Raw genomic sequence first — 17809 nt, forward strand, 5'->3', positions numbered from 1 at the left:
AATGATGGCGTCACTTTTATCTCCACACATAATGTTGTGAAAAGTGTTTAAGCTTACTAAGCTTAAATATTACACTGTGGTTCCATCACAGAACATTTTACTATTTGTTTTCTCTATAATTTTTAAAGGTAATGATTGGTGACCCATTACTGATGTAGGACTTTACATTGTACCATTGGCAGCTGCATGTAGAGATAAGAAAACAAGTAAAAGTGACATTCTCCTCTTTTCTAAATTGTTCACTTTCTAATCATGGCGTCTGCAGGTTGTCAAGACTTTGTCTCAAGCAAGCTTTGTATTGAGAGTGTAAGTGACAACACAAACAAGATCCATTTGAGCACATTTTGGAAAAGCAGTTTAATACTTCAGGAATGGTAGATTTGAGCTTGAAGCTATAAATTAATAAATTGCTTGACTTCAGAATGTTTTATTTTCCGTGGTTGATTTAAGGCTCACCTGCGAGCAGAAGAAGAGGAGCGGGAGAGGCAGCTGCAAGCTGAGAAACAGGCAGCTCTAGAAAAGAAGCGTGAGGAGAGAAGATTGCAAAGACAGGTCTGACTTTTAAAAGAATATTTGTAATAGCTGCTATTCAACCAACGTGCAGAGTACTGAAATTGTGTATTTTTGTATGATTTATTTAGATGTAACTGAAACATTTCCGATTAAGTGGAAAGATGTAATTTTCGTATGAATTTTCTGCGTTCACTGTGCACACATTGAAGGACTGTTAACAGTATTTTACTTTAGTCTAGACTGTATCATTTTTCATTTGTCCTCTTTGCAGGTGGGACTAAATAGTTCTGAGGCTAAAAGTGTTCATTTCATTCTCTGACTAGCAGAATTAACTAAACTGTCAGTAATAATATATAAAATTTAGTTATCTCCAAAAGTACAGAGGATTGCCACCAAACTTTTTAAATCTGGTTCCTTACTAGATAGTAATGAAACTGAACCTAGTATAAAGCACCTTGGTTTATTGCATAGAAACGTAGAAGATAGGAGTAGGAGGCGGCCATTTGGCTCTTCGATCCTGCTCTGCCATTCATTATAGTCATGGCTGATTGCCCAACTCAATAGCCTAATCCTGCTTTCTCCCCATAACCTTTGCTCTCATTCGCCCCAAGTACTTCATCTAGCCGTCTCTTGAATACAGTACATAATTCCTCAGAAGTAGTGCTGAAACTACTCTGCATTAATTCAAAGTATTAGTATGAATGACCCAAGTAAAATCCTGTGTAATTCAAAATTTTGTAAGTAAAGCAAAACACTTAAAACTTAAACTATATGCCCAGGCTTGGTCGGCAAGTTATGCTCAACTCTAATTTGGCCAAGGTGCTGTGCTTTTAATTAATGTAAGCCCAAATGCAGAATCTCCCCTGAATCAAAATAATTAAGTCGCGTAACTGAACACAATTGATATGCGACAGGAACAAGGCCAAACAGGAATTCTGAGGTACTGGGGTGAAGCACAACAACAACTTGTATCTACCTGATACCTTCAACATTTCAAGGTTCTTCACAGAGACATTATATAACAAGTATGACATCAAGCCACATATGATGATACTGGGGCAGATGACCAAAAGCTTAGTCAAGAAAGGTGATTTCAAAGAGTGTCTTAAAAGAAGAAAGAGAAATAGTGTGGCAGAGTGGTTTATGGGGATGGGGAGAGTTAAAAATTCTGGAATTTAAGCCCTAGGCAGCTAAAGACAATGTTGGAGAGTATGCTTAAGAAGCTTGAAATTAGAGGAGTGCAGACAACTTGGAAGGCTGGAGGAGATGAGAAAGGTAGGCAGCAACTAGGCCATGAAATGACTTTAAAATAGGAATAAAAGTTTCAGAATCTCAGGTAAAGAAGCGTTGTTTAACTGGGAACCAGTTTAGATTAACAAGCACTGGTTGATTTGGTGCAAGCTCTGTAAAAGGCAGTATAGAAACACAAGTCTTTACAGAGGGAAGTTTATGTGGAAAAGAAAATTCTTTAGAGAGCACAATATCTATTAAGACCTGCAGCAGAAATGTAGATCTATGGCATCAACTGACTAGTGGATTAACATGACCATGGGTGCCTTATCATGATGTACCCTCCTGAATGAACAAGGTTGGTGAAAAGTCATTTTTTTGACTAGCTCCGTGAGCAGGGACTGGTTCAGTGGTAGGGATTGTTGCATTAGCTTGAAAGGCCGTGAACACTTGAACATCACAATTATAGATGCAACAAATGCACAAATTACTTTTACACTTTTTGATTTGGTTAAGCTGTTATCTGAATGGAAGCTGCAGAATGTACAGACCATTTTAGAATAACTTTCAAAGTCTTTATAACTGAAAAATAAAAGTTTTCACTTAAATGTTAAACATTTGAAATCACAATTTCCTCGATGTTTCTAATGGAATGGAGATTCTATAACTGCAGTGTTTTGTCTCTGCAACTGGGTGGTGCTGTTTGCCCCCATTTACTGACAACTAAGAGAAAGGGAAAATAAAAGGAAGAAGGGTTAAAACTGGTATTTGTTTTATACTAGAAAGATTATTCCTTGCTTTATGCTTCAAGTGATCTTTCATGAATTTATTTTCATTGTTTGATTAAAATCTTAAAACCCCAACATTAATTACGAAACCAAACCCAGTTACGTCAATAGAAAATTTACAAATGCATAACTGATTTTTCAAATGTCTTTTACAGAGGGAAGTTGAGAAGCAGCTGAAGTTAGAAAAAGAGAGACAATTCCAGTCTGCTGCAGAAAAGCACCATCAGCATTTTCTTCTACAAAAGAGGGGCCTAGAACCCTGGAAAAAACTTGTAAAAATCTCCAGGCAAAACTCAAAGGTAACTTCTTTTATGTTTTGACAATCAAATCCAAGAAATAAAGGAAGCATTCAAGAGGCATTAATATTAAAGGACTAAAGTATGAGGGAGCATTGCAGAGACCCATTACGAAGGTGAGAAATTACAGTGGAGCCCAATGCTCTGTCCTCTGAATGGAAGCTAACAGGTAAAATGGGGAGCTCATTACTCAGCATTCACATTGGCAAAGATGATTTCTGCTTTACAATCATGGAAGGATTCGGTCTGAGATTTATCCAATTCTCTGCTGCTATGGCTGCTGAGTAAAGAGATCTCTTCCTAAAAAAAAATATTTCTTTCACTCACTGTCGCCTCACATTTATCTGTTGTTCAAGTTGTTAACAGATGTGGTACAGAAGGATATCTGAAAAACCATTGCCTTTGTTCTAACTTGCACCAATACTGTTCACCCATTAGCTCGGTGCATGCTGTCCTGCACTGTCTCCTGATTTAGTGACATACCGATTTTAAAATTCTCATCTATACCTTCAAATCCCTATCTCTGTAACCTTGTCAAGTTCTACCACCCCCCAGGATATTGGAGCTCATCTAATTTTGATCTGGCCACCCCCCATTTTAAATACCATACGACTCCTGCCTGTGTCTTCAGCTTCCTAGGCCTCAAGCTCTGGAATTCCCTTCTTAAATCTCTACACCTTTCTTGTCTGTGTTGAGACACTCCTTAAAACCTATTACATGGACCAAGCCAAACTTGGCTTCATAAGTCCCCTGTGAAACACTTTTAAAGTGTTTTATTATGTTAAAATTCACGTAAAATACAACTTGTAACTCATATAGAATGCTTATTTTGTTTCATAGCTAGCAGAAGATTATTACAACTCTTCAATCCTACACTTATGTCTACGTACCTGGCATCAGAATGTAACAGAATCATTGGCTGAGAAGAGTGTCAAAGCTGACAAAGTGTACCATGGAATTCTTCTTAAAAGGTGTTTCAACAGTTGGCGAAAGGTAAGTATAATCCAACAACAAATTTTGTGGGTGTACTGTGGTATATTTGATAATGTAATCTGTTTTTGTTTGGTAAATTAAAATTAAAGGAATATTTAAGTTTTTCATGACTTCACTAAATCTTAAATTTTTGAATTAATAATTTTAACTTTGTCGAGCTTTAAAATGATTTAATTATTTTTGAAATATATTTTAAAAATGTAATCCAGTCAATGGAAGATTGAATTTTGGGTACTTCAGATCACAAAGTAGAAGTGAACAGAAAAGAAAATCAAACCTACACGTTCCCAAGAATGTGTCAAAACATGCAGAGCAATTACTTGTATATAGTTTTAATGCACTATTAAGGTTATAAAATGCTGAATAATTCTAGAAATTTGACATACGTTAGCATGACGCAGTGACATTACAAATTAAGGTTCTGCTTAATCCAGGGAGGGAAAAGTTTTTTATTTATTGCCCAACCCTAATTGTCCTTGGTTTACTTAGGCCATTTCAAGAGGGCAGTTTACAGATGACCACATTGCTGTGGACTTGTAGGCTAGACCAGATAAGGATGATCCCTAAGGGACATTAGTGAACTAACGGTAGTTTCATGATTCCAGATTTTACACTACCTGAATTGGTGGGATTCAAACCTATGGCCCCAGAGAATTAGCCTGGACCTTTAGATTAATCAGCCAATGACAACACTATGCCACCACCTCCCCTACTGGAAAAGTTATTTAGCATCTGTGGAGAGAACATTCTAGTTTTTGGATGTGGATTCTTTACCCAAAATATCTACTTGTATGTTCTCCCCACTTTCGCTGATTGAAATACCAAGTGTTCCTAGAGGCTTTGCCTCAGATTTGCAACAACTGCAGTTGGCTTACTTTTTGTCGGAGGATGCGTAGGATTTTAACCAAGATCTGGTCATTAAGGGAATGCAGAGGACATTTAGCAGACTGGTTCTAGAGTTAAAATGAATTCAGCGACAAGATTAGGTTGGAAAACCTGGAATTGTTCTTTTTGGAACAAAGGAGAAGGTTGCCCAACCTTTAGGGGGTTAAAAATAAGGGACACTTCACCAGTGTGCTGATGAGACTGGAGGAGTATGGCGGCCAGTCTGGACTGCCCTCTTCCCTCACAATGTAATAAATAGTGATAAACAATCCAACTAGAAATAAAATTGTTTCCAACTGCAGAGATCAAAGATCCAAGTAGTGAAACAGTTTGTAAAATCAAGGAGCTCACCAAGAAAATTGAAATAAATAACTGGCAATCTGCTATGAAATTAATGTTGTTACTTTCATTAGAGATTTTTCATAAGACAAAGGGCTGATGCTCTATTGTCCTGAAGTTAAAAATGATAATTGATTAAAATTTTAGAACTTATAATAAATTATCCACCACACAGGGATGACAGAAGGTGCCAAGTGTGTGGCTCTTACTGACTCAAGTTCAGAAACTCAGTGCAAATTGGTCAAAATTTGTACAGGATATCTAACCAGAAATTCATGGAATCCCTATAGGCCATCGAGTCTGCAGATTCTGTGACAAAATATCTTACCTAGGCCCACTCCCCCTGCCCTATCCCTATTAGCCCCACACATTTACCAAGGTTAATCCATCTCTGGACACTAAGGGACAATTTAGCATCTAACCTGTGGACTGCATACTAGTTGAACTAATTTGTTAGTGAACATGACTCCATTAGAATAAGAGTGCTAAATCTGATATTTGGAGGTAAGATAATAAATTATATGAAAAGCCAATGCAATAAATTAATTCAAACTAGAAAATGGCAAAACTTCTTGGAGTAAACAATACATGGAATTAACTTGTTACTTACAAAAACAAAGCACTACAAGTCATTTAAGAAACAACTAGATTTGTGATGGGTAGATTGTGACATATTTGTGGAAAGTAAGTTGTAACACAAATGGCATTCATCTGTAATGGCAAGTAATTAATAAATAATTGCTGCAGATGTGAGTAATGGTAGGTACGCATTTATAATGCTTCTCAGCAATTACTTGAGAATTGAGAGCAAATGTTGCTAGCATGTTGCATTGCCATCACATCAAATTTAAAGGTGTATGGATTAACAGAAAAGTTTTTTAATCTCTAATTGTTCTAGCAAACAGCAATACTGCTCTTAAAATGGGTAGCTATACTTCCTTTTGAAAAAAACACAAGCCCCACAGATTACCAAAATGCAGTCTTAAATTCATTCAGGAACATTCTTAGTTTGCAAAATGAAATATTGTTTTTTTTGTTTATAATTAGAATTCAGTCTGTTTCCTGTCACATGAAGCACATTCAATGAAAAGTTATTGCATTTTAACAAAAACTTTGTTTTTCTTTCAAATCCTTATGTGAGATTAGACACTACCTGATTAATTTTGAATTCAAGATGGTTAATAAACTGTTAGAGAAATATCACTGTTAAAGATTCCCATATCTCAAGTAAATGCAAAACTTGAGTGTGTCTGTAACTTCACCCCTGCAGTTAAGCTGAACAAAGTTTCAAACCAATTTACTTGAATGTGGAAATTACTTTGTCATTAATTTTGTGGGAAAGAAACAGTATTTAACTTGGCAGCTAATAGGCTGGTGGTCTGTGCAAGGTAAAAATCTACGAAATATCAAGACCTGTTGCTATTCTGATATTTTAATATTCTGCCAAGGAATTCTGCGTGATAAATACAGTGACAAGATTCATTAGAATGACCTTGATTTTAATTCCCTGTTTTGGCTATAGCCAGAGTGCTTAAGAACCCCAAAACACTCTCTTGAACACTTTTCTTTTTTATCCTTCTTGGACTTCTCTTTGATGATTCAAAATAACCCCTTTCCTTAGGATCTTTCTTCTGTCCACTGCAACAAACATGGTTTTGTCCCCTCCCTCACAAACTATGAGTCAATTGACCAGTCACTAGGCACAAAACTAATTGATACTTTTAATCAATTTGTACTGGGTTTGACTCGTCCTGTACAGTTTCATAGCGTTACAAGCACGTGTATAGGCTAGGATTATAAAAGATTCATTTGAGTGGCAAAATTTGAATACATGGTTTGCAAAGCATGATTCTAAAATATGATTTTTGCAGTGCAAAGATTACTACAATATTATGGAAGAGAAAGCAAATCAACACTATCGGACAGCTCTAAGAAAGTCCACTTTTATTGCCTGGTTTGGTTATGTGTCAGAGGAAAAGATTGCATCGTGGGAAAAGGAGAGAATTGGAGCAGAACATAATCAAAGGTAATAGAACTCTTTGCAGCTGTAAATTAGTTATATTTGGTGAGTCTAACCTGCACAATAACAATTGAATATTTCTAAATTAATGACAATTTATGTACTGCATTTTTTCATCGCATACTGTATTCCCATATGCAGGAGGATGGTCAAGATAGCTTTCAGAGCATGGAAGAGTTTGCCAATACTCGCGAAGGAAGAGATTAAAAAGGAAGAACGCATACAGCATTTTCGGAAAAAAGTTGCCGAAATTCTACCCGATTTTCAAACATCACATTAAATTAAAGTTTGAGGAGGATCTTGGCCATGTACAGGAACAATGCATCACCCAGTTAGAAGATTCTTCAAAGCAATGAAAAGAACTCCAGTGCAGCAGGAAGATCATTCCAGCAGCAACTTCTATACTTGGTGATGGAGTCCAAAAGTTATACTGACATTAACACTAAAAAAATTTGAACAGTGAAATATTTTTATTGATGTATTTATAAACAATAAAACATTCAGCATATTAAAACAAGTTTTGCATTTTGATCTTTGGAGAATTCATGAAATAAAACAAATCCCAATTGCAAATAAATAAATAATTTAACCAAATTTTATACAATTACAAATCTGGTGAGGTTCAATAGCATAGAGGGTTACACGGATATAACTTCAAAAACTAAGCAATATTTTTGCAATATTTGCTTCTCCAACAAATGCTTCCTTAAAGCAGATTTCATGACAAGTTGTATCTTCCCACTTATAAATTGAGGAAACCATGTTTGCACCATTAAAATGCAAACAATGAATGAAGTCCCACATGAATATTTTTTGTAATAACCAACTGTCTTTAGAGAACATTTTCTTTAACGTGAAGCAAATAACCTGCCCGTAATGTACAGGAGCTTAAACATATGCTCTAATCACTTAGCAAAAGGATTCTTGATATTTCACGACAATCCACGTTTAACAAGAACCATGCTAAAGTTATTTATGTAAGAAAATTACCTGTTCATATTTTTAATCTAATTTAAAAAGAGGATCAGAAGTTAATTTTTTTAAATGATTAGAAGTAGATGTAGATCAGTGAAAGAATTCTGTAGAAAACTTAAAGTGATTTTAAAAAAAATGTTTGACATCAATTTAAAAATGGCCCTTTCCTATATATCACCATTTACACAAACATATCATTGCATGTTATTTATTGTTTAGATACTCATGGGAAACTATACTTAAGAAAGAATCTGATTTTTAAAAGATATTCAGAGTTTGATTGCTAATCTAGTTCCAATCATGTTTTGCAAAAAAATTTTCTTTCTAAAACAAATCTTGTAGGTTGATTAAGATTGTCATCTAAGTGCTACAATTTTCTAAAAGTCCCAGTTATACTAAACCTTATCAATGAATTGTACATAGTATACATATTTGACTCAAACATGTTTTCTTTATTTGAATAGGAATTGTCTAGCTCTAAAAGACTTATCTAAGGGTAAAATTAAGATCCTACATGCTATAAAACTGAAGCTGGAAGATAAATATCTTGAGCTGTGTTTTAGGTATTGCAATAGGTATCAGTTACTTTCAAAAAGTGCTCTTTGTTTTCCCTTAGTCCATCAACTGTAACTAAAGGAACATTGCATATATTGGTAAATAGATTAGATTGTCAAATTTGGGTGTGAATCATGATCACAGTGAAATTACAGCATTTGTTGCTTTATTTCTCAGTAAGATCACACACCTAATGTCCATTCCCACAAATTAAGTTTTTTTGGCTATTTTCATCAAATCAATTCTAGTTTGCTATGCTTCAAGCACTGTCCTGTGGGAATACTTGGCTGACTTAATAAATTACAACATAATGTTTTCCATAAATCACAATCAAGGTGCATAGATGTTTTACATTAACAGCAAAGTTTAACCAAAGGGTAATTCACAACACACATCAGCTAAAATTTAATGCCAGGCTCCCATACACCATAAATGTTGAGGGTTGCATCAATGGACAGCATTAACAGAGAGATAGAAAATTCATGAAATCGTATTGAGGCATATGGAAGACCAACAGGAGCACTAACTCTGTTTCTACCTGTCGAGATTATTTAAGGCATTATGCCTGCCCAAGACTAAATGTAGCATTTTTAAACTTACATTTGAGAAAACTTAATTAAAAAGTATGTTTTTGTAACTAAGCATATGAATTGTATCCAATAATTTTAAACATTTTAGCTATCATTTCATTTCAGTTAGCATTGGTTAGTGAAACATCTTCAGAAGTTACGAAATGATTAACAGCACATCATCTTTCTGGAGTGCCTCAAGTGACATTAAAATTAATTATACTAGTGCCTAATAATCAACCACACCTTTGAAGAAAATTAGTGATCCTATTTACTTAAAAGTTCTGTAAAAACATTTTTTTCTATGTTTCCCCATCACTAGAACAAATTCCAAAACATTGTAAATCTTCAAAGCAAAAAGAGATACTGCACCTATAATTGTAGCAAATTGGCTAAACAAAGGCACCAATCTGTGCTTATAGTATTTTTCCCGCTACCACGAGAGTCTGCAAAATACTCAGATACCAGCCAGTTCTAAAGGGATCATTGTCAGGAGGTCACACTACACATTGGAAAGGAGAACCAAGTAATTAGGATTGTGATGTTAATAACCTGGAACTCTCTGTGCACAGAGTGGTGAAAGCAGAGAGAAGATCAAGGAATTTTGAAAAAAATTAGATGGTGACCTGTGACAAATAACCTTGCAGGTTATTTACAGGGATAGTGCAGGGGAAATGGGCCAAACAGCCACCTTTTGTCCCATCATGACTAAATGGCAATTAAGATTTTAATGATCAGAAAAACTTTTCTAATTCACTAATTAAATTTGGAAATTTTGAGAAAGCCGCACTATTTAAACTCTTGATTTGCGATTTTACAACTTCTGACAGCTGGCAAGAATAGAATATTGCTTTTATTTTCAATATAAGTGAAATTAAACTAGTGATCACAACACTATTAATTCTACATCATAAACTTACAAAATGAAAATCTGAAACCACTATAAAATTACATAACAGACACATCTCACATAACTCGCATCAAAAAACAATTTCTTAAATTTGTAATGTTTTCCAAAAGTTGCAAACCTTTTTCAGGCTTAGCAATTATTTACAATAAGGTAGTGCACAGAATATATACTCAATCAGAAATATTGAAAGTCTCAAAAAGAGACTTTTATATTTGATCTTTTCTGAAATATTCAAGATGCTGGAAGTATTTAAAAAATAGATATTTACATCTGCTGACAAAGTGATACTAATTTGTCAATTAGTATAAACCCAGCATTGGTAGTATAATACTTAAATCAACAAAATGGCGAGAACATGGAACCAATCTTGTGTGGAGAGAGAAATAATGCTTCAGGTTGATGATTGTGTTCTGATGAAAGATCAACACAAAGTTAATTCTATCTACCTCTTCACTGTGTAATCTGTGTATTCATATCATCAGCTCCAACACAACCTCTAGAGTTATCCATTCAACCCAGTTGTTGGGAAGAGACTGATACCCAAGGTTAGCATACTCACAGCTAACTCGACAATGTGTGATTATGCAGACGAAACAGACTGTATGCAAAATACACAGTAAGAAGCCTCACAACACTAGGTTAAAGTCCAACAGGTTTATTTGGTAGTAAAAGCCACTAGCTTTTGGAGCACTGTTCCTTCGTCAGATAAGTGGAAGTTCTGTTCACAAACAGGGCATATAAAGACACAAACTCAATTTACAAAATAATGGTCGGAATGCAAATCTTTACAGGTAATCAATTCTTAAAAGGTACAGACAGTGTGAGCGGAAAACGTATTAATACACATCTCTTTAACCTGTACTTAACGTGTTCTCCACTCACATTGTCTGTACTTTCAAGACTTGACTACCTGTAAAGACTTGCATTCCAACCATTATTTTATAAATTGAGTTTGTGTCTTTATATGCTCTGTTTGTGAACAGAACTCCCACTTACCTGACGAAGGAGCAGCGCTCCGAAAGTCAGTGGTTTTTGCTACCAAATACACCTGTAGGACTTTAACCTGATGTTGTTAGACTTCTTACTGTGTTTACCCCAGTCCAATACCAGCATCCTCACGTCATGCAAAATACATCTCAGTTCTCTTCAAAATGGAGGGGGCCAACTGTAAGTACAAGTGAGGCTGCATCAATTCACTCAAGACAGCTATTAAAAGCTTTACTAATGGATACCATCCTTGGATAGGTTTACATTAATGTAGTTAAGAACATTTGATTCACAACACTATATGGAGCGTTCTGGATTACGCCAAGCCTGAGTTCACACTGTAATACAGCAAGAGTATTACTGGTTCAAGGAAAGCAAGATTTAAAGATGTTGAATTCTAAAGATGTGAAAGTCAAACAAAATATTAAAGAATTTAATCTAAAACAGTTCCCCATCTCTTACACATGAATCTAGCTGTGCAATTCTTAAAGCAATGTTATTAGAATTATAACTTCACCATAAATTTCAATTCTTTCTCCACTGGATGACAATCTTTATTTAAGTAAGTTTGCTTTCTTAAAGTACCCAATATTTTTAAAATATTGGAATCAAAAACTAGATTTTATGTGCATGTTAAAAAAGTTTCGGTTCTCTACTCAAAAGCCCTGAACCTGCCAAATTCCTTTTCACTGACTTTCCCTATATTCACCTCAGCCTAATTTTTCACCCTGACCATAGAAAATTACAGCTCAGAAACAGGCCTTTTGGCCCTTCTTGTCTGTGCCAAACCATTTTTTGCCTAGTCCCACTGACCTACACTTGGACCATATCCCTCCATACCCCTCTCATCCATGAACCCAAGTTTTTCTTAAATGTTAAAAATGACCCTGCGTTTACCACTTTATCAGGCAGCTCATTCCACACTCCCACCACTCTCTGCATGAAGAAGCCCCCCCTAATATTCCCTTTCAACTTTTCTCCTTTCACCCTTAACCTTAGCCTCAGTGGAAAAAGCCTGCTTGCATTCACTCTATCTATACCCAAAATCTTATTACCTCTATCAAATCTCCCCTCATTCTTCTACGCTCCAGGGAATAAAGTCCTAACCTATTCAATCTCTCTCTGTAACTCGGCTTCTCAAGTCCCAGCAACATTCTTGCGAACCTTCTCTGCACTCTTTCAACCTTATTTACATCCTTCCTGTAACTAGGTGACCAAAACTGTACACAATACTCTAAATTCGGACTCACCAATGCCTTATATAACCTTACCATAACACCCCAACTTTTATACTCGATACTCCGATTTATAAAGGCCAATGTACCAAACTTTATGACCCTATCCACCTGTGACATCACTTTTAGGGAATTCTGTACCTGTATTCCCAGATCCCTCTGTTCAACTGCACTCAAGTCCTACCATTTAGCCAGTATGTTCTACTTTGGTTTGGCCTTCCAAAGTGCACTACCTCCTACTTGTCTTCATTAAATTCCATTTGCCATTTTTCAGCCCATTTTTCTAGTTGGTCCAAGTCCCTCTGCAAGTTTTGAAAACCTTCATTTCTTTCGCCTTACCCCTTGCAGCATTTGAGTTCTCCCATCAATGGCAGCCTGCCTTCTGAAAATATTCCTGCCAGACTCTCCCAATCATATCACCAACACTGGAAAAACAGCCTGTTGCATAACCTGTAAAATACACATCAGCTGGTATAATACTGGGATCTTGTGCCTGTAAGATGAAAATTTGGATAAACCCCACAAATGGAAATCAATCCACATCAAAAGACATTATGGAAAATTCAATCTTTCCAATCAGAGATTTATCATCTGCTCACTTGCTATTTAAATAATTTACTTCAAAATCTGTTATTTGTTTTGGTGGAACACAACATTGCGCCAAACAGACACCCACCGAGTTACGAGGATGTGGGTAAGCCCTTAAATAAACAAATCAAAAATATTATACCAAATCTTCAATGGTTGTCTTCACACGACGGGGCTGAAGTTTGAGGAACTCTCTCCAATTGTTAATGAGCCCTCGATTATACTCATCGGTTTTTATGATTAGCCCGCCGAGGTACTTTTTTCCAGTTTTGTCTCTCAAAGCAAATCGCGTTTCTCTTTCTGTGATGTTGCAACTGATGTTGATGAGCTGGATGAGGAACAGATAGCCCATCCCTGCAGTGACTATTGTGCAATACCAGACACAGGTGAATGACAATGCGGTACTGTGAAATAAATAAAAACAGAATTTAAAACATTGTAGATACGTTGCACCTCTTCTAATAAATACCCTTGGCCAACACATTCAGAGCAGCAAGAGTGATTACTGCAACATTTCTAGCAAAAAATATTTTAAGAATTTTGGAAATAACTCAAAAATATTTAGATGTAAAATAAAAAGACAAACATGCAAATGACGTAAGTGTTCTAGGTTTAAATATATTTTCTGCACTTTGTTAAAGATCTGTGGTGTAAAACACAAACTTGCACCTTTCATAATTAAACATAGAAAATAGGAAAGTGGTTAAAACAAATGAAGCTTGACCTACCACATAAACCATTCTAGTTGTGAAAGTCCAATGAAGCGTTTTAAGATATTGAAACAAACAATTAATTGCTCACTGATTTGACAGTATTGATGCGCTCAAGTTCACCAAGAACCTGAAGGATGTTAGTGTTCATGGATAGGCAGGTAGCTGCCATTTCAGCTGGAACTATTAGATATACTGATCCATACCTAGCTAATAGCAACAAACATTATGCCAATTTGTATTTCAATCCAAGATTTTAATCACTCCACAACTGCCTACAGCTGTTCAGTTCCTCCTTAAATCTCTCTGCCATTCCAACACTCTCTTCCTTTAAGATGCTCCTTAAAAGTTAGTTTCTTAACCACATTTTTGATCATATTCCTTTAAAGCCCCTTACGTGATCTGGAGTAAAATTTAATTCGATAACACTCCCGTAAAAAGTGCCTTCGGATATTTTATTATGTTAAAAAGGCACAAGTTGATTTGTTTTAAACATTGAAACTCCAATTCACCATGCCAGGATAATACAGTAATATGAAATTCCTTATGCAATGAGATTCTAATCAAAGGAACACTGATATGGATGTCAATACTGAAAAATATTGAACAGAAGCCAAGTGTGATTTTCAGTTAGTGTATCACCAGTAGCCACTGCCTAAAGGCACTGTTCAGTTCTAATCCTGCGTTTAGTGAAACACAGGAAGGAGACAGCACTTTGTTTCAACCAGTGTAACACTGGACATTTCCAGAGGTGAGGTAGGGAGAAATCAGAGGTTTGTTATGTCAATTTCACAGTAATTGTTGTATGCATGGTTTCATAATGGATGTTATTGGTCATTCCCAGTAGCCAAGACAATAAAATCAAAGTAATTTCTTTCCAAATTTGATGAACCCTGAAAGTGCTCAATTACAAGCAGTATGCTTAATAAAAAAATCTGTAGGTTATGAAATATTCAGCAATGCAGCATATGAGTTGGGGTCACTTGTTTTAAATGCCTACTTTACTGTTATGGTTATTATACAACTTATCTTTCATGGCTTTAATACAAATACCTAAGCATCAGAGATGGCAAAGAGATTATATTCAATGAATTTGTAGAATTTATTACCATGATTCAAGGTCTACCTTACAATTTCATTACATAGAACATAGAACATAACAGCACAATTACAGGCCCTTCAGCCCTCAGTGTTGTGCCAAGCTATGTCCAATCCCAAGATCAAGCTACCCCTTCCCTATAATTCTGGAGTGCTCCATGTGCCTATCCAATAACCGCTTGAAAGTTCCTAAAGTGTCCGCCTCCTCTATCACAGCAGGCAGTCTATTCCACACCCCAACCACTGAGTAAAGAATCTACTTCCAACATCCCTCCTATATCTCCCACCATGGACCTTATAGTTTTGTCCCCTAGTAACAGCTACATCCACCTGAGGAAATAGTCTCTGCACGTCCACTCTATCAATCCCCCTCATTAATTTATAAACCTCTACTAAGTCACCTCTTATCCTCCTCCACTCCAAAGAGGAAAGCCCCAGCTCCCTCAACCTTTTCTCAAAAGACCTACTCTCCAAACCAGGCAGCATCCTGGTAAATCTCCTCTGCACTCTGTCCAATGCTTCCACATCCTTCTTATAGTGAGGTGGTCAGAACTGAACACAATATTCCAAATGTGGTCTCACCAATATCCTGTATAGTTGCAGCATAATCCCACAGCTCTTAAACTCACACCCCCTGTCAATAAACGCTAACACACTATAAGCCTTCTTCACAGCTCTATCCACTTGAGTGGCAAGACCTGTGAATACCATGTATCTTTACTAGTGGAAAGAAACTTGTGTATTGGAATAGCCTCTTATTTAAACCAGAAGTTCAAATAAAAATTGTAAAAGTACTTGTATTTAATTTGAGAGTACGATGATTGGAGATGGTGCTTTAATACTCCCCAGGGTCTTGTAGTGTGTCTTTCACATTAGTATGATGGCTGACTATCCGAAGTAAAGATCCCCCCTCTAAGCACCGGGACAACATTGCTAAACATCTATTTTCACTTACATTTCATCAGATTTGCTTGTGGAGTCAACAACTTGGGTTACAGGTCACGAGAAAGACAAGAGAAGGGCAAAAGTGAGTGAACAGATTACAGGAAAGGACAGAGCAGGTAGATAGACAACAACAACTTACATTTATAAAGCACCTTAAAAACATGCCCAAGGTGCTTCACAAAAGCATTCATAATCAAAATTTGACACCGAGCCACAGGAGGAGATACCAGGACAGACAACCAAAAATTTGTCAAAGAGTTTTTGAGGAGCATCTTAAAGAAAGAAAAAATAGAGAAATGGGGAGGCATGGGAAGGGAATTCCAGAGCTTTGGGCCGTGGCAGCTGAAGGCACAGACACCAGTGCTGAAGTGTGTAAAACCAGGGTGGTTCAGAAGATCAGAACCTGAGCAGTGCAGTGATTTTGAAGGGCTGGATAGAGGGCAGTTACAAAAATAAGAAGGGACAAGTTTAAAATGAGATTTGAAGACAAGGATTAGAATTATAAAACTGAGGCAATGTTGGACAGGGTTGTAATGTAAGTCACATGCAGAGATGAACAGGACTTGCTGAGAGTTAAAATACAAGAGGCAGACCTTTAGCTGAGCTCAAGTTTACGTCGTGTGTAAGATGGAAGAGCCAGGAGAGCGCTAGAATGGTCAAGTTCAGAGTTAACAAAACATGAATGAGCTGAGGCAGAGTCAGGTAATGTTGGAAGCATAGTGTTAACGTACGAGCACAATGCATTGTCAAATATGGCAGTTAGGGTAGGGGATAGTATAGTTTAGCCTCCAGACAGTTATCATGGAGAGAACTGGAGTCAATGTCTATGGAACAGACTTTGTGGCAATGTTTCAATCTTCCCAATATTCTACTCATCTGCTCACTGATGTTGGATAAGCAGTGTGACAAATCAGAGTAGCAGGACCAATGGGAAAATGTGAATGTGGTAAGCATGCACCTGCAATCTGGTAGGTTTGATCATGATGCCAACAAGGGGCAGCATGCAGATGAGAAATAGGATGCAAGTAGAGTGGTGGTTGTGTGTTGGTTGGTGGTGGGGGAGGGAATTAGTAGATCCTTGGGGGCTCCAAAAGTATTGGTGTGAGAGTGGGGAAAAGCCATTTAAGGTGACATTCTGTCTACAATTGGGACTAGCTGGTTGGTTAGTGCAGGGAGTTTTACGAGTTGATAGGTATGAACTGCCAATGATAAAAGATTAACATTTACTATATCTACACAAATATGTCAATGTTTTTATCTTTTTAGATGGGGAATACCCCTTTCAGTTGTGCTGCATATTTACTCAGTTGTTTTCAAGGACAGATGAAGCAGATGAATACACATGCATGGACCTTCTGTCTGTTTGAGATCATTGCTGGTTTAGTACATTGTCCCTGTGGATCTGGCAGCAGGATTTCATTGTTTGTCTACCCTCGGCCTAGCCCCATCTTTGCAATGGAATGCAGGTTGTGCAAAAGGGATTTGTACAAGTTCTAGGAAAGGGATCATTTCCATGTTCTAGGCACATATCATCTTCTATGCATAATCACTGCTCTGATTAGCATATGTCATTAGGCACTTCACCAGTTGAGAGTTGGGGTGGGGATAAGGGGAATGAGAGATCAGTGGTCGGAAGGTGATACATTTTCTCACTGCTAGAGATTTGCATTAGGCTGTGCATTTCAATTTGAGCCTTGCACTGTATCAGGCCAAGATCACAGTGGATCAGGTTTGTAGGAATCAGTTCTTTGGGGCAACCTGCATCCCTGTTCAGAATGGTTGGTTCCAGGAGCAAGACCAAAATGATGTGTAGCAGCAAGCAAACCTGATCATACTGTCACTAATTGCATCCAACAGGAAGAGACCTATTTGTAAATTTTGCACTGGGTCTGGTACGTTCAGTGTTGGACTTGATTGGTTCACACACAATCTTACGTGTTCCTCAAATTTAGAATAAAATAATAACAAATGAAGTGGTGAGAATTTTAATGTTTGCAATGGAATATGGAAATGTGAGAAAAACCGCAGTCAAGGTGATTGCTTGACAAGGTGCATGAATTAACTGATAGTCTGTTTAATTGATGAAAGCAATGCTTAAAGTAGGCAAAATAGTCTAATGCAAAACTTATCTTCAAACAAGCCAATAAGATCTTCTGATTCTCAACATCCAAAC

The 17809-nt window shown here is 36.7% G+C and overlaps 2 protein-coding genes across 5 annotated transcripts in view; one reads left to right on the forward strand and one right to left on the reverse strand.

Annotated features, from left to right (window-relative positions):
* ccdc191 (coiled-coil domain containing 191) overlaps positions 1 to 7563 on the forward strand; it is a 52727-nt gene extending 45164 nt beyond the window's left edge. The window contains exons 13-17 of the mRNA XM_080203983.1: positions 451 to 552; positions 2687 to 2830; positions 3668 to 3820; positions 6916 to 7070; positions 7206 to 7563. Coding sequence (XP_080060109.1) covers positions 451 to 552; positions 2687 to 2830; positions 3668 to 3820; positions 6916 to 7070; positions 7206 to 7344 — 693 coding nt within the window. The 3' untranslated portion in view covers positions 7345 to 7563. The remainder of the gene's footprint in view (positions 1 to 450; positions 553 to 2686; positions 2831 to 3667; positions 3821 to 6915; positions 7071 to 7205) is intronic.
* A 3584-nt stretch (positions 7564 to 11147) lies between these two features.
* zdhhc23b (zDHHC palmitoyltransferase 23b) overlaps positions 11148 to 17809 on the reverse strand; it is a 29659-nt gene continuing 22997 nt past the window's right edge. For all 4 annotated transcript variants that reach the window (XM_080203987.1, XM_080203984.1, XM_080203985.1 and 1 more), the window contains one exon: positions 11148 to 13287. In XM_080203987.1, the coding sequence (XP_080060113.1) occupies positions 13020 to 13287 (268 nt within the window). In that variant the 3' untranslated portion in view covers positions 11148 to 13019. The remainder of the gene's footprint in view (positions 13288 to 17809) is intronic.

This window comes from Carcharhinus amblyrhynchos, chromosome 15, assembly GCF_965287045.1.
Source record: "Carcharhinus amblyrhynchos chromosome 15, sCarAmb.v2.hapA, whole genome shotgun sequence".
NCBI classification, from domain to species: Eukaryota; Metazoa; Chordata; class Chondrichthyes; order Carcharhiniformes; family Carcharhinidae; genus Carcharhinus; species Carcharhinus amblyrhynchos.